The sequence below is a fragment of the Vigna unguiculata genome, chromosome 9 (assembly GCF_037176805.1).
Source record: "Vigna unguiculata cultivar grain cowpea cultivar isolate G323 ecotype 2 chromosome 9, ASM3717680v1, whole genome shotgun sequence".
NCBI lineage: Eukaryota > Viridiplantae > Streptophyta > Magnoliopsida > Fabales > Fabaceae > Vigna > Vigna unguiculata.
The window spans coordinates 1,075,874-1,099,961 of NC_140800.1; the positions used below are offsets into that span (position 1 = coordinate 1,075,874).

At 29.9% G+C, this 24,088-nt stretch overlaps 4 protein-coding genes across 5 annotated transcripts; all 4 read left to right on the top strand.

Annotated features, from left to right (window-relative positions):
- The first annotated feature begins 6,754 nt into the window (after positions 1 to 6,754).
- On the top strand, positions 6,755 to 8,663 carry LOC114163331 (xyloglucan 6-xylosyltransferase 2-like). The gene has a single exon (XM_028047577.2). It carries the CDS (start codon positions 6,896 to 6,898, stop codon positions 8,252 to 8,254), a length of 1,359 nt encoding a protein of 452 aa, XP_027903378.1. The 5' UTR covers positions 6,755 to 6,895; the 3' UTR covers positions 8,255 to 8,663.
- A 1,979-nt stretch (positions 8,664 to 10,642) lies between these two features.
- On the top strand, positions 10,643 to 14,645 carry HSBP (heat shock factor binding protein). The gene is made up of 6 exons (XM_085666299.1): positions 10,643 to 10,732; positions 12,685 to 12,729; positions 13,493 to 13,546; positions 13,904 to 13,927; positions 14,017 to 14,059; positions 14,161 to 14,645. The coding sequence occupies exons 1-6, from the start codon at positions 10,643 to 10,645 to the stop codon at positions 14,307 to 14,309; spliced, it is 405 nt and encodes a 134-aa protein (XP_085522425.1). The 3' UTR covers positions 14,310 to 14,645.
- A 1,119-nt stretch (positions 14,646 to 15,764) lies between these two features.
- On the top strand, positions 15,765 to 17,342 carry LOC114164859 (small ribosomal subunit protein eS21). Its single transcript, XM_028049629.2, has 4 exons — positions 15,765 to 15,893; positions 15,995 to 16,083; positions 16,197 to 16,329; positions 17,129 to 17,342. The coding sequence occupies exons 2-4, from the start codon at positions 16,034 to 16,036 to the stop codon at positions 17,192 to 17,194; spliced, it is 249 nt and encodes an 82-aa protein (XP_027905430.1). The 5' UTR covers positions 15,765 to 15,893; positions 15,995 to 16,033; the 3' UTR covers positions 17,195 to 17,342.
- Positions 17,343 to 18,937: 1,595 nt separating this feature from the next.
- LOC114162850 (putative protein phosphatase 2C 40) lies at positions 18,938 to 22,747 on the top strand. Of its 2 annotated transcripts, none has more exons than XM_028046830.2 (4): positions 18,938 to 19,173; positions 20,572 to 21,781; positions 22,022 to 22,286; positions 22,388 to 22,747. In XM_028046830.2, exons 2-4 carry the CDS (start codon positions 20,597 to 20,599, stop codon positions 22,513 to 22,515), a joined length of 1,578 nt encoding a protein of 525 aa, XP_027902631.1. In that variant the 5' UTR covers positions 18,938 to 19,173; positions 20,572 to 20,596; the 3' UTR covers positions 22,516 to 22,747. The 2 variants fall into 2 exon arrangements, with proteins under 2 accessions (XP_027902631.1, XP_027902632.1); XM_028046831.2 differs by having other exon boundaries at positions 20,615 to 21,781.
- The last annotated feature ends 1,341 nt before the right edge of the window (positions 22,748 to 24,088 follow it).

Genomic DNA, 24,088 nt, shown 5'->3' on the forward strand with positions numbered 1-24,088 from the left:
GCAATTTACAATATATTGTTCAGATTGTTTGATTTAAACTCTGTCTAATTATCTTACAACATGACACGGTTACAATTATAAAAAAAAATGTAAAATAATAAAAATTTTAAAAGTAATATACAAGAGTCTATAGAGTATTGGAACCGTAGTGTGTGAATAAGAAACAAAAAATAATTGCCAAGGTCCTAAGTCTATCTCGTGAAAAAAAGTTTGTTTGCATTTTTACATCTCTTAGTACAGATAATCAAAAGCTTAATAACATGAGATTTTAAGGGAATAATTTATTTTTATAAATAATTTAAAGTGTTTTATGATAAAATAGGCTGTTTGTGCAAAACAATGTAGAAAAAAAAATAGAATTTTATAAGAGTAATTGAATTATTTAAATTTATAAAATACTAAATTTTATTTTTAACAGCTAAAAATTTAAAATTCTTCATATTTGAATATTCAGGTTTTTTAATTTTACATTTTCTTGATATTAACTGGGTTTTATTAATATCTATAAAATTCATTTTGTGATCTAAATTATTAGAATTGTTTTTTTATCAACCATTGTTATTTATGTAAAATAATGAATAAAAACAAAAAAATAAAAAGTTTAAAAATTAATCTAAAGAGATTTTAAAAATCTCTCCTTAAAATGGTTGATAATGAGGATAATTAACTGCAACTATCAGTGATTATAAAGACCAACAAGAATTTAAGATAATATCATCAAAATGAATAATAAATATATAAAAAATTACATAATATTTCAATGACAATTTTTTTTTTCACCTTCATAATTTCATACTACACTTCCATATTAAAAATGATATGTCCAATATACACAATTAAAAAGTGGGTGAATTAGTATTTCAAAAATTTTATCTCTTAAGCAAATTTGAAATAGTTTTTTGTTATTAGTCTTTAACATGAATTTTAATGAATTGACAAATGCATGTTTTCATGGATTATCTTTAGACCACTAAAGAAAACAATGAAAAAGGACAACAATTTTACACTAGTTCAATTCAAAATTAAATTTTCGTCAAATTTTCTTTTAAACCATTTGAGGTTAAAAGATTTTTACTATTTCGATAGAGTTTAGAGAATTATAAGTGTTCCTAAATAATTCTATACTCTAATGAACCAAGAATTCAATACACTAATAAATAACTATCATCACTTATGATGCTTCACACAATTACAATTAATTATTCGCCTACATAGTGAATACACTATAAAGAAATGAAGTTCACAAAAGAAAGAAATAAACGAATACACCTTTGGTGTGAAAAATTACAATCAATCGTAGTGTCAAGTCAAAACTCTCAAAATCATATCCATTTTGAATATTTATTGGCGAATGTTTCAAAATCCAACAGTGTGATATCAAATCACTCAATAATTACTCATTCTCAATCTCTCAGTTGTCTTAAATTTCAAATATAATTGTGTTTCAAAATGTGAATCAATGTTGGTTTAAAAAAAGAAACATTGATACTAAGATTAATTGATTAGAAAAACAATCCAATCAATTATGGAGTATATAAAAGAGTCCAATTAATTGATGCTCTACTAAACAACTTAATTGATTAGATAAGTAAGTCATTATAAGAGAGTTTCTCTTACTTCATATTTGTCCTATTCATTTATGTTAATGCTTAAAACAATTAGATTGATTGATTTAAAGAGTTTTAAGCTTTACTTACGTCAACTCTAGACAGACACCATTATTCTATACATTAATTATTTATTTTAAGTAACCGCTAGTAACAAAACTGGGACACTATTATTGACTTAGGCATTGTCAAAAACACCACATGGGTATGATGATAAGCTTCCACTTTCAACATTCCATACATTTGAAAAATAAAATTTTACCATATTTCTTTATTTTAAGTTTCAAAATACATGGTTTAAGACACCTTTTGAAATGTATAGTTTAGAATAAAAAAAATGCACTTCAAATTACATATTTTGGATTGCAAAAATAAAAAATGTATTTTGAATCGCACAATCTAAAATATAAAATATGTATTTCGGATTCTACAATGCATTTTTTATTTTACATTTTCAAATATGCAATCCATAGTGTCTTTGTGTAGGATAAACAGGTGAAAAATTGGGGGAAAGATGGTGGAGGAATAAGGTGATGATTGGGTCGGTAGAGGTGGGGGGAGGAAAGTGCATCGATGGAGTTGAAAGAAGAAAGGAAGATACTGGAAGTGAAGATGGAGGAATGATGGCTATGCAGAACGTCCCACTATGTTTTGACTTGTCCTGCATTTGGCCCACAAAAAGTAGGTCGGGCTTACTCGTCCTACATGAAGTTCGGCTCATAGGTTTGTAGACCGATCTGCGACCCGTGTAAGATACTTTTAGATAGACCAGAGAAAGAAACGTGAATGAGCATGTTGTTTATAAGAAACACACACAACATGTTGTGCGAATGCTGCTATATTTTAATAATTTAAGTTGACGCGAGCTATGAAAGTCAAATGTGAGTCAGCCCACTATTGACTTGCGCGTGTTGCAAGTTATGTAGAGTGGGTTTAAGCGGATCAAAAAGTTACAATAGTTGACCTTCCACATTTTTTTGTTGTGGACTTATGGAACGACCTCCATGGATCACCCCACATTATTATTCGTAGGTGGAGGAAGAAGAAAGGAGATTGGTAAAGATGAAAGAAGGAACATTGAGAGGTGGGTGAAGAGAAAGAGAATGTCAATGGTGGTGATGGTGGAGGAAGAATAATAAGGAAAGGGGTGCATCTATGGAGGAGGAAGAAAATGAAAGCCATGTTTTCAATCTAACACATTCAAAATCTTGAGTAAAGTACAAAACTCTACTTCAAAAATGATAAAATGTATTGATGAATGAGAAAAAAAAAATCTCTTTAGAAGAGTTTGGGGTCACTAACAAAAATAATAACAAAAATAATACATTACTATTGACTATAATTTATTATCATTGCTCAAGTAATCTATCAGTCATTTTAAAAGAATATAATTGATTGTTAATGCACGCGATTTAATTTATTATTTGCAAATGTAAAGTTTTTATCGTCAAATATAATCAGTTCTTGCTTAAATAAATCAATTATTTAAGAAAATGTATGAACGCGTGTGTTATTCTATTAATTAGTATTTTTTTTACCACTGTATATTGAGAGGATTTTTTATTCGATACTCGTTTAAATGTTAAAACCCTCCCCAAGCATCATCACCATAAAAATGATTAAAAATAATATCGATTGACATAAAAAAATGTTTTTCAAATGAGTTGATTTATTTTGACAAACATTAATTAAAAAATAAGAGAGAATATCATTAATGTTGTCATTTTTTAATTAGTAACATTTATTTGTCATTTAAGTAATTTTTTTCATTTGGAGATATCTGAAATATTTTATTTAAATAAAAATATTAAAATTTCCTAAATTTTAAACGTGTTTTTTCTAAATAGAAATTGTAAAATTTAGTATTCAAGCATTAATAGAATCGGGAAGATAATGAAAATTGTAATATTTGTTTATTTTTATTAATTAAATCGTATGTTTTTCTTTATAAAAACTTTAAGTCTGAATTATTTCTTACGGAATTAATATCAAAACAAATATCAAAATTTAAATAAAATATTATCAATATATAAATAATTAAATATATTTTTAGTTCTAAAACCTTAAAATTAAAATCTGCTTTTGTACAAAATTTTAACATAATTATTTCTGTTTTTATATTAATAAACATGTTTAACATATTAAAAGACAAAATAATCTAATTAAATTAAAAAAATATATTTATTAATTTTAAAATTTGAAGATTATAATATATCAAAATTTTAAATAAAGAACAAATTTAATTTTACAAATTTTAAAAACTCAAACATATTTAACCTAAATATAAAACATAATTTAAACTATCCTATTTAGATTCAAACATATTCAAAAATAATTTTTTATAAGTTAAATTCGTATTACACAAAGTAACATAATACTTTATAATATGCTTGTAGTCACAAAAAAATATTTTCTCTAATTTATAAATTTTATTACACTCGATTTACAATATAATATACTATGTCCACAAATTATTTACAAGATTATTAGAGTCATATCTAATGATGAAAATAAAACCAAATTCAAACACATAAAAGAATACAATAATTTGTATTAATGACAACACCTTAGTCTGTATTTATGACAAGACGTTAAAATAGTAGTAAATTCAAACTAACTAAATAATAATAAAATATCGCCAATAAAAAATGTAAATACAAGAAAGAACATTATTATTTTTTTCTTAAAATAAATGCAACATATTATCTATAGTATAATTAATTATGATATTAAAATTAAAATAAAATACATTTTAAAAATATAATTACTTTCTTAATTTAAAATATAACATAGGTAGTTTACTATTAACTATGTTTTGCAAATAAAATATAACAATAGTTACTGTATATTTTAAGAATATTTTCTACCAAAATAATTTTCATTAACAATTGCTTTTTTATTTTGATCTCTTTTAAAATTATATAATAATCTTACTTAAAATATCAATAAATTTAATATCTAATAAAAGTAAACTTTAATACACAAATACATATATAGTAAATATTTATTTAAGTTTGCATTTTGATTTTAAAAATTTAATACGAACTTATAAAATTTTAAAAATTATATAATAATATAAAATATTAAGATAATATAATTACATAATAAAATATTATGGATGTTGAGAATTTTAGGAATCTGAAAAATAAGAAAAATATAAGATATATTAAAAAAAAATTGTTATCTTATATTATTTGTATAATATATATATATATATATATATATATATATATAACAAAATATAAAATATAAATATTTATAATATCTTAATCTTGATTTTCTAAATTAAAATAAAAACTAATTTTCAAAATTGAAAAATATTTTTAAAAGTGAAAATATTTCTAAGAAACTAATATAAATAAAAATATATAAAATCACAATATTATTCATTCGATAATTTTTTTCTTCCTAAGTGTAAATGAATGTTTAATATAACTTAATATACTAAAATTAAGATACATTCCATTTATTTAAAGGGATTTTTACATCCTAAAATAAAAAATAATTATTTGAAAAAAAGTTTAAGCTCTATAACTCAAATATTTATAAGTATCAAAATTGTATTTTCTTTTTAATTTTATCCCACATCTTTGTAATTTAATATCATATAGTTTTGAATTATATCCCTCTTAAAACACTTATATCACAAGCTCTCTACATATTTTTCTCTCTCATGAATTCTTAATTTTTTGTCTAATTTTAACGATAATAAACAAATTATATAAAATATACAATTCTCTTACAAAAACAATAAACTATATAAAAAAGTGTCCTTAAATTTCAAATAAAAACAATAAATTACATAAGGACTTCATTTACATTTATTTTTAGTGCCTAAATTATAACTTATTGTAATTTCCTTCTTACTCAAAATTAAGTTTTCTATATTTAAAGCAATTCTTATGTGCATTAGCGTGTTCCAACACTTTTCAATAAAGAAATTATAAATATTTAATATTATTATAATTGATTGATATTGATGAATGTAGTTATGATTTTTTAAATTCTTCTTGTTTGACATCATTTCAATGAATATATATATATATATATATATATATATATATATATATATATATATATATATATATATATATATATATTCGGACTAAAAATAACTCAAACGAAATTAATTAAACAAAAATAATATTTTATATATATTTATATGAACTTAAACTATGATCCTTATAGAAACCCTTTTGCATTGCTTCGTCAGAATTTGATAAGGAAAAAAAAAAAGTGGTAGACTACAGTGTAGAGAGTTATTTATAAAAATAAAATAAAAACTTAAGCAACAATATTAACATAAATATATGGAAGACATGTTGAAAAATTATATTAGAAGTTCCTTCATATGAATATGAGACACAATGCTGAAAATTGTATTTCACTTTTATTGATAAAAAATCTATAATAATTTCATACACAAAATAACTATATATGTGTGAATTGTGTTGTATCCCAGCATAATCTCTGAAAATAATAAAATAAAAAACTATTTTCAACACGATGGACCAAATTAAGCGAAATGGGAATGCATGTTCCTAAGGCCCAGGCCATTATTAGCTGTACCCAACATGACACATGCCACGCGCTCAAACTACAATTAATGCGAGTTATTAATGTGTTTATATTTTAAAAATTAAGGTCAAATATAATTTTATCTCTTATTTTTTAATTAATTTAGTTACTTATTTATAAAATATATAAATTTAATTATTTTAATTAAATTTTATTAAATTTATCTGATATTTCAGGATAGTATTTAAATTATTTATACCGTTTAACATATTTTTATTTTATTATTAATTCAAATATTATCATAAAATATATTTAAAATATTAAATAAATTTAATAAAATTTAATAAAAAAAATTAAAATCATGAATTTATAAAAATAAAAAATTAAATTAATATAAAATTTTAAAGAAAATAGTTTTAAAACTCGGGATAAAAATATATTTAATCTTAAAAAATATAATAAATATAATTTCTTACTAACGAAAATGTAATAATACTTTTCTATATATATATATATATAAATTATATTAATTATTTAATTGATAGTGTGAAGAAAGTGGTAGAAACATAGCCTTAATTGAAGACAAAAGTTTACAGACAGGTAAAAGATGGCATAACACTTGTCCTGCACCGACATAATATGTTTTGTAGCATCTTAAATATTAATCACGCGTTTCTTCACACTCCTTCTTCACTCTCTCTTCCTTCCGCCGCTTGTGAATCGCCATCTGAGAAACGCGCACGATTCCGCCGAGTTGACTCGGAGAGACAATGCTGGAGCGGTGCCTGGGGATGCGGCGCGTGCGGCAGATTCAGCGCGCGTGCCGGCACAGTACGGTGACTTTCCTCTGCCTCTTCCTCACGGTGGTCGTCCTCCGCGGCACAATCGGGGCTGGCAAGTTCGGTACGCCGGAGCAGGACTTCAACGAGATCCGCCATCACATCTCCGCCGCCCGCGCCCGCCGCGTCCTCGAGGAAACCAAACCCGAAGCCGGTTCCAACGCCGATTCCAACCCTAACAACTACGCCACCTTCGATCTCTCTAAGATCCTCGTGGACGAGCCTCTCGCGGAGGACGAAAAGCCTGACCCAAATGCTCCATACACTCTGGGACCCAAAATCTCCGATTGGGATGAACAGCGCCGAGCCTGGCTCCGAGCCAACCCTGAGTACCCTAACTTCATCCGACCCAACAAGCCACGTGTACTTTTAGTGACCGGTTCGTCCCCCAAACCGTGTGAAAACCCGGTCGGTGATCACTACCTTGTGAAATCGATCAAGAACAAGATTGACTATTGCAGGGTTCATGGGATTGAGATTTTCTACAACATGGCTCTTTTGGACGCTGAGATGGCAGGGTTTTGGGCCAAGCTTCCCTTGATTCGTAAACTTTTACTGTCACACCCTGAAGTGGAGTTTCTCTGGTGGATGGACAGTGATGCAATGTTCACCGACATGGCTTTTGAGGTTCCCTGGGAGAGGTACAAAGATTCAAACTTTGTTATGCACGGGTGGAATGAGATGGTGTATGATGAGAAGAATTGGATTGGGTTGAACACTGGGAGTTTTCTGTTGAGGAATTGTCAATGGTCTTTGGATATTCTTGATGCTTGGGCTCCTATGGGGCCTAAAGGGAAGATAAGGGATGAGGCTGGGAAAGTGCTCACTAGGGAGCTTAAGAATAGGCCTGTTTTTGAAGCTGATGATCAATCTGCAATGGTTTATTTGTTGGCCACTGGGAAGGAAACATGGGGTAACAAGGTTTACCTTGAGAATCATTATTACTTGCACGGGTATTGGGGGATTTTGGTGGACCGTTATGAGGAGATGATTGAGAATTATCACCCGGGACTTGGGGATCATAGGTGGCCTTTGGTGACCCACTTTGTGGGGTGCAAGCCTTGTGGGAAGTTTGGGGATTACCCTGTAGAGAGGTGCTTGAAGCAGATGGATAGGGCTTATAATTTTGGGGATAACCAGATTTTGCAGATGTATGGCTTCACTCATAAGTCCCTTGGTAGTCGTAGGGTGAAGAAAGTGAGGAATGATACCAGCAACCCTCTTGAGATCAAGGATGATCTTGGGTTGCTTCACCCTGATTTCAAAGCTATCAAGCTTCCTTCTTCTTGATCATGAAGCTCATAGATTGCATTTTGTCAGCGCGATTTCGGAAATTGCAGAAATATATGATTGATGCGGTTGCAACTGTGGTCCCCGTGACCACAAAAAATTGAGGTTGACGCCAAAGTTGGAGTTAGTCCAAACTTGGTGATGTTGGTTCATTTTTCTAATTCATACTACTGCTACTTGATATTCATCCATCTGCTGCCACAATACTCTGCTTTGTAGCTGCCTGTGATGATGATGATGATGATAGTATTGAAAAAATTGTAATCTTTAATTTGTTTTGCCTTTGAGTTATAGTGATTTATTTGAAAAGAAAAAAAATGCCCTTCTTTTCTATGTCTGTTCTTCCTGGATTTTGTTGGTTCATTTTGTGGATAAATTGATTAATGAAGAATTGTCAGATTCAGAATAATTCCTTTCTTTATTTCTGGGTGAATTTGTTGTTGTTTCTATGTTATCTTTCCCTCTTGTTGGTAGAGCGCTCGAGGAAGGAATCTATCTCTTGTTAAGATGCAACTTCTTCTGCTTCTGAGCCAATCTTTGTTGGGACTGTTCTGTCTGAGATTTCACTACACGAGACATTGTTAATGATTGGAATTTGGAACCGCAACTTAGATTGTTAAAGATGATAATTTTGATCCAATCTCGAACAGTTACAGTAATACAGTTTGCAGAGTTATGTGTGTGTGAAACTGATTTGCTTTGGAGAAAGCTTTTGAAAGAGGCAATGAATTCAATGTGTGTATTCCTCACTATTTTAGTAGTTTCGTTTTCAGTTTTTGAGTGCACAGCGAGGATTTCACAGATCTATTAAGCAATCATGGAGCAATATATAACATGTCAACCATGTTTCATAGTTTAAACCGAAGAACATTCGTAAGGTCTGAGTAAACAATTGATAATATCGTAATGTATTGATCCACCTTCACTGTAATATCAGGAAGGACTCTTAGCTCAGTAATTAGTACATGATCCCACTTTTCTTTGCAACGACAATGACAAAAGTAATATTTTACTGTCACACACGAAATAAAAGACGTGTCTTTTTTTCTGTATGAATATATATATATATATATATATATATATATATATAAATATGTATATATTATAAATAAACTATTATCATGATAAAATTTCTAATATTGAAAGAGGAAAGTATATATAACGTGATTAATACTACGGCAATGTTCGAATATTTTAACTGAAACTTTTTTTTTTAATTTTGTGCATTACTTTTTATCACTGCTTAGTTATTTTGACTTATTAGTTGCCAAATTTATTTATTTTTATATAATAACTTACTGGTTGCCAAAACTTTCTTATTTTTCAATATTAGTTTTTGGGAAACAAGTGATGAAAAAGACTTATTTTGTATATAATGATCAACAATGTTCCAAACCAAAAAGATACTTCTTTAAAGACTCTGAAAAAATGATTTGGATCATCATGATCATGGTTGGGACTTAAATACTTGAAATTTTTTAACATTCTAATTATTTTTTATTCCTATTTTATTCTTTAAAGGATTTTTTGTTGTTGTAATGCACAAGTACACACATCGAAACTACATTGTTATTGTGTTAACTTTCTTTACAAAGTTAACACAATATTTATAGTTCTTTCTTCTTATTGTCATAACCTTCGAAACATCTAATGCAAAAACTATTTTTGTGCGAATGAAAATGAACAAGCCAAACAAAAGAATTCGTAGGATAAAAAATGAGGAGAAAAGTTTTTGAGATATCTGGAAAAAAAAAGCGATTAACTAATGCTTGATACGAACGAGACTTAATAAGGGTAACAACACTATTTGAAGATTACACATGTTTCTGTACCTAAGAGAATTAATCGAGAATCCATCCATAAAGGGATAAGCTGAATGAATTGAATAATTAGATAAACATCAACTTGAAGCTAACAAGAGAAAGATACAAAGCCAAAGCCAAACAAGGTTTGGCTAGATCTTTGGCAAAAGGATTAACCTTTCTAAACCTCAAGTAGCACATAAAGAGGGTGCCAAAGTTGACGATGCAAGAAAGCAAAGCAAGCCAATAAGCACCCATGATGAGAACAAGAGGGTGCCAAACGATGCTGAGAGAAAGATGAGCTATGTAAAGCGACATAGCGTCGGTTTCTCCTTGGAAGCCACCATCAGCCCACACTAACCATGCTGCAAGACCCATGAAGAAAGATGAACCTAAGGAAGCCAAGTGAATGAACCATAGTGGTGCAAACCAGAAGGGCTTTGATATGCTGTTGTACCTTCGTCCTGAACCGAAAAGAATGATTATGGTGAGTGTTAGGGTGAAGGGAACTGCGATGCCTATGGCTAGGGACCGTAATGCTCTTCTGGCTTGTGATTTCTTTGCGTCGTGCAAGGTCTGAGAAGCCATGGAAACTTTTTTCGGAGCAAAATTGGAGAAGAGTCATGGCAATGGTAGGATAGAGATTAAATTGGTGAACGAGTGTTTTGGAGCGAAGGTAGGAATAAGGCATCATTCAACAAATACTACTCCTTTCCTTTTTTTCAACTGAAGGTATTTAAGGAAAACAAACTTTTAGTAACTTTCTCAAATGAGTTCATTTTATTCACAATATATATTTCAATTTTTTTATTTTTTATTTTTTATGAACATGTCAACTTACTTCCACCGATAATCCATCGACTCTGTTCAAATGCTTTTCATAAATTAATTTCATATCAAAATTAATTCCAATATCTTTCAAATTATATCAAAACTAATTTGATATATATAAAGAATATCAAATCAAAAATCTATTAAAATAATATATATATATATATATATATATATATATATATATATATATATATATATATATAACTAAACACTAATAAACGGTGAATGACACGATAGATTCAACAAACATAAAATCTCAATAAGAAATACTATAATCAATGCATGTTAAGAAATAAACTTTAAGCCTAACAAAACACTGCAAAATCAAATTAACCAAATCCTACAAAACTATTGGTTTATGCATGTACATATCATATGTGATACTAGACATTAATGAGTAATACAATAACGATCTGATAGCGAATGACACAGTAGATCCAACAAATAACAAATCTTGTTAGGAAAGACTATAACCAATGCATGTTAAGAACAAAACTTTAAATCTAACTAAATCTTACAAAATCGACTTAACTCAATCCTACAAAATCGTCAGCTTAGGCATATACATATCAAATGTAAGACTAGATATTAATAGGTGATATAATAACGATATGATAAACCCAACAAACAAAAATATTTTTGCTATCAAATATTATAACCAATTATGTTAGAAAGTGAACCTTAAACGTAACTTGATCCTATAAATTTGACTTGTAAGATGATATTTGCATCCACTTATATATTATAAACTCACCTTATTCTAGTCGATTTGAGATCTCTTATGAGATATCATGTCAATAAGCGAACTATAAACTTAACTAAATCTTACAAAACCGATTTAGAAAATGAGATTCACACCGATTTATGTATTATAAACTTGTTTTATTTGTTATTCATAAAGAAAAACAAAAAGAAGCGAGAGAATTAATGACATTATTTTTTTCTTAGGTGTCTTTTAGTTTCTAAAATTAGAAAAATGATAATTTGATAAAAACATTTGACAAATTTTTAATAAACTATCTATTTAGATAAATAAAATATCACTTTATTGTTTCATTTTGATTAAAAAAATAAAAATTGGCTTATTTAATTCTGTTTACGAAAAAAAAAATCGTCATACCATAATTTTCCCTAAAATAAGGTGTACCCTCCTCATTTCAAATTAATTATAGTGCATTCGGTTTTTGACTAAACTGGAAACCAAAAAAGTGTGAAGATAGAGTAAAACGAGCAATACACTTTGAATTTGAATTTAAGGAGCTTTATTTGCTTTTCCTTTTCTTGAATCTCAAGGCTACTAACATTCCCTGAACACTCAAACACAATATCAGAGAGATTTCAATATTTTCTGCAACAATCAATTCAGCACGCTCAATCGCCTCCAACATGGTAAGCTGTAGTTTCCTTGCAAATTCTTCCTTTTTAACAACAATTTCACCGTTTGGAAAACGATAAACGCTAGAAAACGTAAGAGAATGGTACTTGCCACTTTCAGTTCCGAAAACAGAAACCCTAGGTATTGAATCATGATCAAAATTACTACTCTTTTTTGTTATTTTTTTCCCACTCTTCGAGGGGCGAATAGTTGAATTCGTGATTTTTGCGTCAGTGTTACCTTTTCATTCCGGATTTGTGGGTTTTCAAATTCTATGTTTTGAAATGCGGTGGTATCGGGATAAATTACAGCGTTGTTGTTTTCGTTAGTAGTTGCATGTTTTTAGTTGTGCTATTGGATTTGGCTTGTGGTTTATTTTAAATTTATGAAATATTCTCTTATTTTGTTTAGTTGATTAGCTTTTAGGATGGGATTCAACTGAGCAACTTATTTTGGAAGGTAAAGTAAGTAATTTCATTCATTGATGCAAAACATAACAAATTTAAAAGGGTCAACTATTAATGTTGCTTTAGTCTTACTTCATTTAGATAAATAAAATCCTTTGAAATGAGAAAAACATCTAGTTGAAGAAGCTGTTTTCCATTTCGGAGGAATTTAGTTTGATGTTTGGAAGCAGGCGGTAATATTGCTTTCTAATTTTGATTTATTCAGTTTTAATTTTGGAAGTTCGTGTCGTGTTTGATTGTTGGCGTGGTAACCCTCATTGTATTAGTAACAGACGGTGTATATATTGTAGTTCCCCCAAGAACAAGGATTGCTTTGTTCTGGCTTTAGACGTGATTCCTTCTTTCTTTTGGAGTGCAGAGAATTCCCTGATTATGAATAATTTTAGTCTGAGGATTTGTGTTTGGTTGCTGCTTGGGGTGGGGTTTCTGAGAGATGGGCAGGACTAACTAACAAACTATTGCCTAAGATGCAAATTATTCATTAAACAGTGCTTGAGACCTGGATGTTATATTGGTGGTTATGAAGTTGATCAAACCATTTAGCAGAAAGTTGAATATTGTCGCGTTTGAACTTTGGTAATACTATTCTTGTTAACCATATGCAGATGAGCTCATCTATGCAATTTTATAGTATGAAGGCTGGTTTTTGTTTTTTCCATCATTATTTTTATGAAACTAAATTCTCTTTAATGTGGAATATATAACCATTATTGACAATGTGGCATTACCCCGTATTATCTCACCATTTTTGCTTTGGCAGAGTGGACATGATGCAGAAGACACTAAACAGAGCACTGCTGATATGACAGCTTTTGTGAGTACCTTACAACTTTTCTCTTCTCCACCGTGGATGGACAAATAAAAATGGGCTACCTATAGATTTCATGATTTTGTGTAGGGTTAAATTCTAATAGGATATAATTTTAAGGTGATCCTAATATTCTCATCATAGTGGAAAGTCTGCATTAAAATTATCTAAGGACCCATGCTCTGTGGTTATGCCGTATTCTTAACATGTGCTAGAGGCACTTTGTCTAAGAAAAAATGAGTGGAGTCAATTGATGTATGTCAAGTTTTTTCTTGATCCAAACAATACATTGATGAATTCAACCATTCTCTCTCAAATAATCAATTGCTGTATGTTTCCTAAATGAATTGCTGCTCCTTGCAGGTACAAAATCTTCTTCAGCAGATGGTAAGTTGTTGGGTCTGATTGTGAAAATTTCCATTGACAAATAAATGAAATCATTCCACTGTTTTATCATGTGTATGTCTTAATTGCAGCAAAGCAGGTTCCAGACGATGTCAAACTCCATCATTACAAAGAATATCCTTTGATCTACAATGTTACTAATTTCTTATTAGGGAAAATTATGTCAGATATATATCATAATTATTTGGTTACTGGTTTTCTTAACTCCAATGCACTCGATGAGATGGGTAGTAGGATAGAGGAATTGGAGCAGAACATCAATGAACTCCGAGCAGAAATTGGTCTGGAGAGCTCACCTCCTCCAGTCACTGAGAGAGAGAAATCTCCTTTGCGTGAGTTGAAGCCTGAAATAGAAAATCCTTAAAAATAACAGCTGAATGGTTCAGCATAGATCAGTGTTAATGTTTTTGGCATGGTTCATTTCAAACTCCACGGGTTGGTGAGCTGTTTCCCTGAATTATGCATTTCTTTTCATTCGGTTCAAATAGTCTTGAACATCTCTTTAATTTTCGCATTCCTGTAGAATGTACTGAATTTTATCTTTCATAGTCAGCGCCGTTCTTCCCTTGTGATTGCATTACGTATTTCACAGGAAAAGAAATCCTGTGATCAAAATTGTATTAGATTGATTTTTATGGTTTTGGGTGAGTCAGTTTGAACATTTAGATTCTAAAAAAATTATGTTTTGTTTGTTATCAAATATTAAGTAGTATGCATCCAAGCATAGATTTATGTCTCTACTTGTGGTGTTAGCTATTGTCAATGAGAATAAAATGTTTGTAAAATTCATTCCATCCTCATTACAAATATTATATGGAATTTTTTAGTTTTCTTTTTATTATATGACAAAATATGTTTTGCATAACAAGTCAATAGTTCAGAACGATTACAGGGAAATTTTCGTAAAATATGATTGTTATTTAATAATACTACATTTAATAAAATGGCATGTTGGATTTGTATGTTTAAAAGTTAAAAACGTGTTATATTTTATATAAATGACTTTCAACAAATTGTGATAATTTTTTTTATCTCACCTGAAAAGAATAAGTTATAATTGTCTTTTTATATATTTATCTTTTTTTATATGCTTTTTCGTCAACTAAATTATTGTTATCGATTATGATTCATATACACGTCAATCTATACAACACATATTTAATAAGTTAATACACTTATTTTAAAAATAATAAGAAACAATAAGAGATACATATATATATTAAATATAATATATATAAAAAATTTCGAAAACATGATTATTATTTTGTGAATTAAAATTAAAATAAAATATATTAAATGTTTTCAATATAAAAATTTATAAATTATTGTGTCAAACAAATATTATTGATTATATATATATATATATATATATATATATATATATATGATACAGGTAAAAGAAAAAACGTAACCGAGTGCACATTTTTTTAATATTTTTTAGTGCAAATAACTCATTTAGTAATGTAAAAATGTATCACTTTAGTTTTGGAAAAAAAATATTTTTTATAACTTGAAAATGTGTGAAAATTCACATAATTATCCTCTATGGTTAAGTTAATAAATTATTTTGTTATTAAAATATAATTTTAGGGCCAGATTTGGCAATAAATTAGAGATTATTTTATAATCAAGCTATAATATTTTGAAATCAATTTTGTATTTTTTTACATATTAATACTTCAAATAGTATTTTTCATTTTTTCTAAAGACTAAATTAACCATGTATAGCTGAGAAGCCTGTAATTTACCCTTTTTTTTAGAATATTTTGAATATAAAAATTAGTCTATGGTAAATTTAGTGCTCAATGTTAAATTTGGGCTTTGAAGACATATAATTCTAAGCCCAGCCCAACAGAGAACGAAACTAGGGTTTTTGGATTTATAATAACCATCGTGTCGCTCACAAACCCTCCTCTACGGCTCTCATATTCGTTCCTCGTCTTCTCTGGTGAGCTTCTTCTCATGTGTCCCTCTTTCTTCCTGATTCTTTGAAAATTCCTCGTAATGCTTATCATTACTACTTTGTTTTAATCTGATTCATGTTTATAGAGATTTCTGTGAAGGAGTTTTTACAAAGTTCAACCAAAGATGCAGAACGAGGAAGGACAGATCACTGAGCTTTACATCCCTAGGAAGTGGTATGCACCGTAGTTTTGTTTTTTCCGTTATTTATTTTTGAGAATTTCCGGTTTATTATTGATTTATTTGTTTGAGTTTGGGTGCATGAATCGATTTTGTGAATATGCTGCAGTTCTGCTACAAACAGATTGATTACCGCGAAAGACCATGCTTCGGTTCAGATTAACATTGGGCATGTGGATGAGAATGGTATCTACAATGGTCAATTCTCCACCTTTGCCCTCTGTGGCTTCATCCGTGCTCAGGTCTTCATTTTAGCTGCTTTTTGAATTCATGTCTAATTTATTATGATTTTTATTATTTTTGTACTTATAAATATCTGTGTGAACTTTGACCTAGTTATGTTTTTTGTTTGTTCCAGTTGATAGTAGTGATTTGTTTTCTTTTCTTGTAGTTTTTTGCAACCTACTTTTTGTTTGTTTTATTGTATTGATTGTGTGGTTCGTGAATGCGTATTGAAAATTAGGGTTTCTTTGGTGAAATTCTTGGGGTTGGTTTTATAGGCTTAGAATTGAAAATTAACACTATACTTTGTAAATTTAATCTGGTTTTGTTGCTCAGTATTCTGTCGGACCAGCTATACGGGTGATATCAATTTATTTGAAGGCATTGGATGTACTTGTAAATAGTATTTAATTTAGCATAAAGATTAGTTTGTTAATAATTCTTTTATGTCCAGTTGATCTGTCAACCTAAAAATACCTTGGCATGGATTCATTCTTGAAAATAAAAGAAAACAATAAGAATTTGTTTCCTGCATAGATGTATTCTGGGTGATTAGCCGTTAAAATCCTGACAAACAGATCATCTGTATTTTTTTTTCTCTCGTTTCATTGGTCTGAAGATGATAAAATTAATGCAGTGCAGTATGATGAACTATGACTTTGTTTACCAGTTTGCTGGTTGCTTTTCATTTTACGAATATGTTGAATTTCGTGTTTGCTGTTTATGTTCAGGTCCAATTTTGTGTTGAAACTACTTCATGTTTCAATGATTATATTTTATCTATTTACCAAGAATGCATGTTTTGCTCGTAATTTACAGGGTGATGCTGACAGTGCCCTAGATCGCTTGTGGCAGAAGAAGAAAGTTGAAGTTAAGCAACAGTAGGCTACCATGATACTTTGTTATGTATTGATTTCTACCTTTGCTAGTAATATTTGAGGATTATGATTGTCATTTTGAGCAAATACTTGTTCTGAATTTTCGTTGGTACTTGGTACCCCAGCTAAGGTTGTTTTTTTGACAATGCGTTGAAGTTTTCGGTTGTCTTATATTTCAATCTTAGATTATTTCTTGCTGTAGTTTTTTTAAGTTTGACTTTACAACACCATAGATGAAGGTTATGAAGTTAATTTTTGAATGTTTAATTGTTGAGGTTTTCAAAATGTTTGGTAAGTATTCTTCTTGAATCACTAGTGGAGAATTTTGGTAATCAAATGATGCTCATAAACTGATTTCTATGAACAATACTTTTCTTTACAAAAGTATACTCGTCCGTAATCTCTGTTACTAGTAATTACACTCCCAAAATGGAATGTATATACAAAAATGTTTTTTGTTTTTGAATCATTCAATCATTACAACGAATGAAACATAAAGCCACAAATAACATCAAGGGAATTCACATTTCAAGTTTCACAGAAGTGAGCACACCATGTGATGTATTTGTTTTTAATCGTGTTGTTTACTAAGCATAAGTAAAACAATTGAAACTTAATTGTTATCATACCAAAAATTTGTTACCATTGTTCTAAATATTTTTATACCAACAATTCGCTTATAAGATTTAGCCTTTAACACATTTTTGTTGACACATTAGTAATCGATTCAATTTTTATTGAAAGCTATAAGTTTAATAGGTCCCACATCTTATTATTGCAATTTTTTCGTAATATATAAGTAAATTTGTGTTTAATAATTATAACAAATAAGAATTTTTTACAAAATCAAATACTATCCATTGGGAAACAGTTTCAAGCATTCACGTAAGAGAAGTAGAATGTATTTTAAAATAATTTCTCTTTCCATTTGTTTTATAAAAACATTATGTTATTTTATTAAATATAAATTATAATTTTGGACTTACTTTGAGTATTTTAAAAAAGAAATATAAAAGATATCATTAATGAGAAAAATTGATTTTTAATTTGTGAATAATTTTTTTTTTCTGAAACCATTTATAAAAAATGTCTAACTTTATTTTTTACATCACATTTAGTACAGTTTGCTTAAAGGTCAACTTGTGTCGTATAAACTATGTTGATGAGAACTTACAGAAAATTTCATATACAGTCATATCATTTATATTTATTGTACTTTAAATAATGGTTGATTATATAATTATGCAATTGGATTTAAATAAGATACCAAATAAGTTGGTTAAAAGAAACTGGGGAGGAAACCAACAAACACAAAAAAATCTACATAATCGATCCCTTAATTGAAAAGAAAAAACTAAGTATTATATTCATGTAAATAAATATTCAAGTATATAATCTCATTGTACATTATGATTACATTTAAAATAACCAATTAAACTAAACCAACACTATATCAATTTATCCATGCTTGATAGTATAAAAATTAGAAATAAATTATTATTTTTATCTAGCTTCGGATTTTCTTGAACTTATTAAATGATAATGTTGTATTACCAAAACACAACAATTCGTCATTAGTTATTTTACAAAAAGACTAACAAATTTATCATATATAGTAATTTATGATTAAATTATAATATCAATACCCATTGATAATATGGCTCTTCATTGCAAAAATTGGAAATTAGAAGAAATAAAGAGAAGAGAAAAAGAAAAGTTTGAAGTGTTTGGAGAAAAAAGGAAAAAAAGAGAAGGAACCCGGTTTCTTAGACTAGACCGAAACGTGAGCCATGAAAGATCACTCCTCTTCCCTTCTCTTCTCTACCATCCGAATTTCCAACCACTTCCTTTTCTTCCTTTCCTTTCAACACTCATTCTTCCTTCACCTTTTCTCTCTTCTCTTCTATTTCACCATTTCTCCTTCTCTTTATTCTGCAACACTCTTCGTTTCCGTAGCTGCATTCTCAGCTCCTTCACTCTCTGGTCGTAAGTGCCTTTTTCCCTTTCCTTTTTATTTTTATTTCATTTCACGTGTCTGCGCAGATTTTTTTTGTTCTACGTCTTTTCCTCTCTTCTGGGTTTTGTTTGTTTTGCAAAACAAATAAAATGAGGAATGCCCAAATGGAATTCTAGGGGAAAGTTTTGATTTTGATCTTTCCCCACGTTCAAAATAGATGAGAGAATCACTGGATGTGAGCTGATGCAAGAATGTACCCTTTTTCTTAGTGTTTGTTTTTTTCAATTACACTCTTACGTTGACTATTATCATTACTGTCTGCCACTGTCATTGAAGCTTCACTGTGTGTGTGTGTGAGAGAGAGAGAGAGATTGGAAATAAACAAGCTCGTTGTCTCAACAATTTTGCATGTTTTTGTACTGTGAACAAAGGATAATGAATTGGTGATCTTTCTTCCTCTTTTCCTTGTTTCTGGGGGGCTTGATGAGAAGGGATGGCATGAAGAAGTTCTTCTTTAATCATTAACGTTAAAAGAATTTGGTATTTTTTGTCGGAGCCAAATGGTAAAAGTTAACAACATGCAAATTGTCCCAGAAATAGTTTGAGGATGAATAAGTGTACAGGATAAAGCTTAAATTTTATTTTATTGAATCTCTTTTCCTTTTCCTGTTGCTGTAAATTATTTGTGTTGGCATCAGGATTTAGTTTATCTTGTTGTTTTCCTTGTCATGGTGCTATGAACCTTCCTCATATTCTAAAGCATGCAATCCTCTTAGGTGGGCATAATCATTTGAAGTTTTATTTCCTAAATATGGTAAATATGAATAAATATTTGAGGAACTCTTAAAAATGTTTACACTCATTTGTTCAGCCATGCATTTCCCGTACAAATATGTTTTATTAGCATACAAAGGAAGCCAACACTGATACTGTAAGGTTTTCAGCCAAATTCCTAATAAAATTTTAGGTATATAATTATGTTTAATTTTATCCCTCTTTTCCAATGCTTGAAGAATTTACTTCAAATTGATTATATTATTTGAGTGTTATTTGTTTATTTGTTATAATGTTATTTTGTTGAACTAATGGTTGCTAGTCCGGTGTGTGGTACAACTTCTCTAAGTTTGTTTAAAGAACTGTTATTGTGGCATTAATAAAGTATATGAATTGAGCGCTGTTTCTGCAATCTGGAAAATCTTGTGTTTTACGTTTTCTGTATAATCAAACGGCTTTTTTATACCAAATTAAACACACACAGCGAGCATAATCTTTGACTATACAACCCTATATGGATTTTCATGATTAGTTTTGTATGAAACCTATCTTCATTATCCATGCATGTCTGATTGGTCAAGTTTAGCTGCTCTCTTGTATCGTGCTCTGAGTTGATACATGTTGTGTGTTGATACTGTTTACTTTTGTGCCAGTGATGTAATATTGATAGTGTTGAGAATGGAATTCTTAAACCAGGAGATAAGCATGCATAGCCCTGAAGGTGAACTTAAAATAAGTTTTGGCTATCAATGCAATAGTGGTAGAGGTATACCTTGCAAAGAAATCAGTAGAACAAGCAGTTTCTCTTGCTTATCCGGTGCTGCCTTAAGTGCAAATGCTACACTTGCCAACACAAATATCTGCAATGGCGTAATAGGAGAAGAAATCCTTCCGAGTTTGGACTCTCCTAAATCGTTTCGAACAGTACCCTCTTCGTCAAGTTTTCCAAAGTTGGACATATTATCATCATCTGTCCATAGTAGTTTTTCAAATCTAAGTTGCAGCCCTTCCACTCCTACTAACATGCTTGAATATGACTCCTGTTCATTAAAATCTATGAGTGCTCCTTCCAGAACTGAAGGTTTTCTTAATGCAATGGATGTTCAAGTTGCTGGAGGAGCGGCTGGTGAAGATAGAGTTCAAGCAGTTTGTTCTGAAGAAAATGGATGGCTCTTCTGTGCAATTTATGATGGCTTCAATGGGAGAGATGCAGCCGACTTTTTGGCGGGTACCCTTTACGACACCATTGTATCTTACTTTAATATGTTAAGTTGTGATTTTGAACCAGATTTCACAAAAGCTTCTGACAATGTGGCTGTGGGTGAATCCTTTCCATATAATTTGGATGATGATAGTCTTATCCTTCAGGAGCATCAATCTCCTTCAAAGTTTAAGGGAAACAATTCTGGTCTTGACTGTTTTGCAAACATTACTCCACCTTCCAAGTCAGAAGCATCCCCTAAATCATTCTCACATAGTACAGTACTTGATGGTCTCCAGCATGTTCTTAGTCAGGTTGAGAATGATTTCTTATGCATGGTTGAGCAGGAAATGGAGGAACGTCCAGATTTAGTTTCTATTGGATCTTGTGTTTTGCTTGTGCTTCTTCATGGTAATGATTTGTATACACTTAATCTCGGTGACAGCAGAGCCGTATTGGCGACATGTTGTACAGATAACAGAGTGAATGGGAATGAAAGATTGAAGGCTATCCAGCTCACGGATTGTCACACTGTTGACAATGAAGCCGAAAGAGCTCGAGTTCTTGCTGATCATCCAGATGATCCTAAAACCATAGTAGCAGGGAAAGTGAAGGGAAAACTGAAGGTTACTCGAGCTTTAGGAGCAGGGTACTTGAAAAAGGTTTGCGTTCTTCTTTTATATTTTAGACAACAAGGTTCCAAAAGATTTTGAGTTGTGATTCTCTTTTGAAGAAGAAATTGCACACATAGGATATTATAAAAAGATGTAATAACCCTGTACTGATATCCTAGCTATATAAATGATGAGTGGATGGAAGTTCATTACATTTATTGAGTTTGCTAGTTTATGAACACCAATTATTTCAAAAGGACTTGATTTTCCTTTTGTTCTTCCCTACAGAAAATTCTGAATGATGCATTAATGGGAATCCTTCGAGTTCCTGATCTTACAAGCCCACCATATATTTCAACTGATCCGTCGTTGAATGTGCACAAAATCTCAGATTCTGACCAATTTGTTATAGTTGCGAGTGATGGTTTATTTGACTTCTTCAGTAATGATGAAGCAGTACAGCTTGTAGAGTCTTATATCTTGAGAAATCCTTTTGGTGATTCAGCAAAATTTCTTATTGAGCAACTAGTTGCAAGAGCAGCTGATTCTGCAGGTCATTTTTCAAGATCTCATGCTAAATTTGATTTCCATTGCATGAATGAGTTCATGTTGTTTTATGATTAGTTACTATACTAAGTGATGATGCTCTTGCAGGCTTCAGCATGGAGGAGTTGATGAATGTTCCCGATGGGAGGAGGAGGAAGTACCATGATGATGTGACAGTAATGGTGATCTTCCTTGGCATGAATCAACGGACTTCAAAAGCATCAATTTGCACCTAGAGACTGACCAAAGAAAAATTTACATTTGAAGCTTTTAGATGATGAACATATTGGTTAAGTGGTATTTCTTAGGAAGTTTTGATGTTCAAAGTGTACATTAGACCTTTAGAACTTAGAATCATTGGTTTCTCTGGTATTTCAAAATTTTTCTGTAGTTTTCCTATTTGTCTGGAACATGAATTTTAGAAATGGTTTCCTTGTATATATAATATCAATGAAAATTAGCTTTTGTTTCGAAAAAAATGTAGATAACTGCTTTATATTTTTACTAGAGTAAGATTGTTACTTCATATACTTTTCTTATTAGTTGGTTTTGCTTTATATTTGAAATTGAGAAACATGCATGCTTGAATATATGAAAAGAAGTAAAGAATTTAAATTTAAGCATGCAAAAAAATGAAAGTGCTTCACTTTTTTGCCTTTCGGGACCTTCCCGGGCAGAAAATCTGCAGTATCTTGGTTTCCTCGTAGTTATTCTTTTTGTACTTACTGATAGAAAGTGATGAAATATTTTGAATCTGCATACTGAGTAATATAATTTGTTGATATCAAAGTGGAAAGAAACAAAAGACTTACATTAATCTTTGATGAAAAATTGTAACATTCTTATCATGTTACTCAACTTCAAAATTCAATTTTTTTTATAGAAACTACTTTTGTTTCTGAAGTTACTATTTCAAAGTTTAACTTTAGATTAATCTAGGTTGACCAGAGGTAAGTAAAACTTGAAATGTTAGTCCTTGAATATAAGTAATACAAACATGCATAAAGTTAGCGAAGCCAATCAAGAGGATTAAATGTGTTTTTGTTTTTTAATTTTTAATAAAAATATAAATTAATCTTTTTACTGAATTTTTGACTCAGTTTATTCTCTAAACTTTATAAATACGTGTATTTAATTTTTTTAACAAAATATTGTTAAGTTTATTTGACGTTTCGATCGTGTTTTATATGATAACATTCAAATTATTTACATAATTTAATACATTTTCGATTCAACATTAAGTGTTAACTTAGAAATATATTTGATTCTAAGTAATATCCTTAAGGACAAAATGACAGAAAATGTAGTCAAACATCTCTTTATTATAGTTCTATCATTAGATCACAAATCTTTGGAAAAAAATTATCCTAACAAAAACTTATTCTCTGAATAATATTTTTGTGTAAAAGATGAAAAAGTTGGAATTTTAAAAAGTAACGAGAGGTGCCTATATTAATGCCGTTCTCGCTGTTAATTTAGACCAGACAAAAAAGTGTCTTCAGTGAATTTTAACTTTTGCTCCACAAATAAAGTTCTCCAACACCTACATGTTCCCAAAACTTAGCACAAATCATGCCCTAGCCACAAATAGGTGTATAGTAAATGGAACTTATCATGTTCAAATAATACACTATTTCAATATCCAAATTTTGATCTGATATACAATGCTGTGTATAATTGTATTCTTTTTTCACACACATATCAAGGTATATTCTGAAATCAAACTATATAACTTTTTGTGGTCCAAGTTACATACATTGTGTAGGATTTTGTTATACCCTTCAAGTTTTCAATGTGTGTGAATCTAAC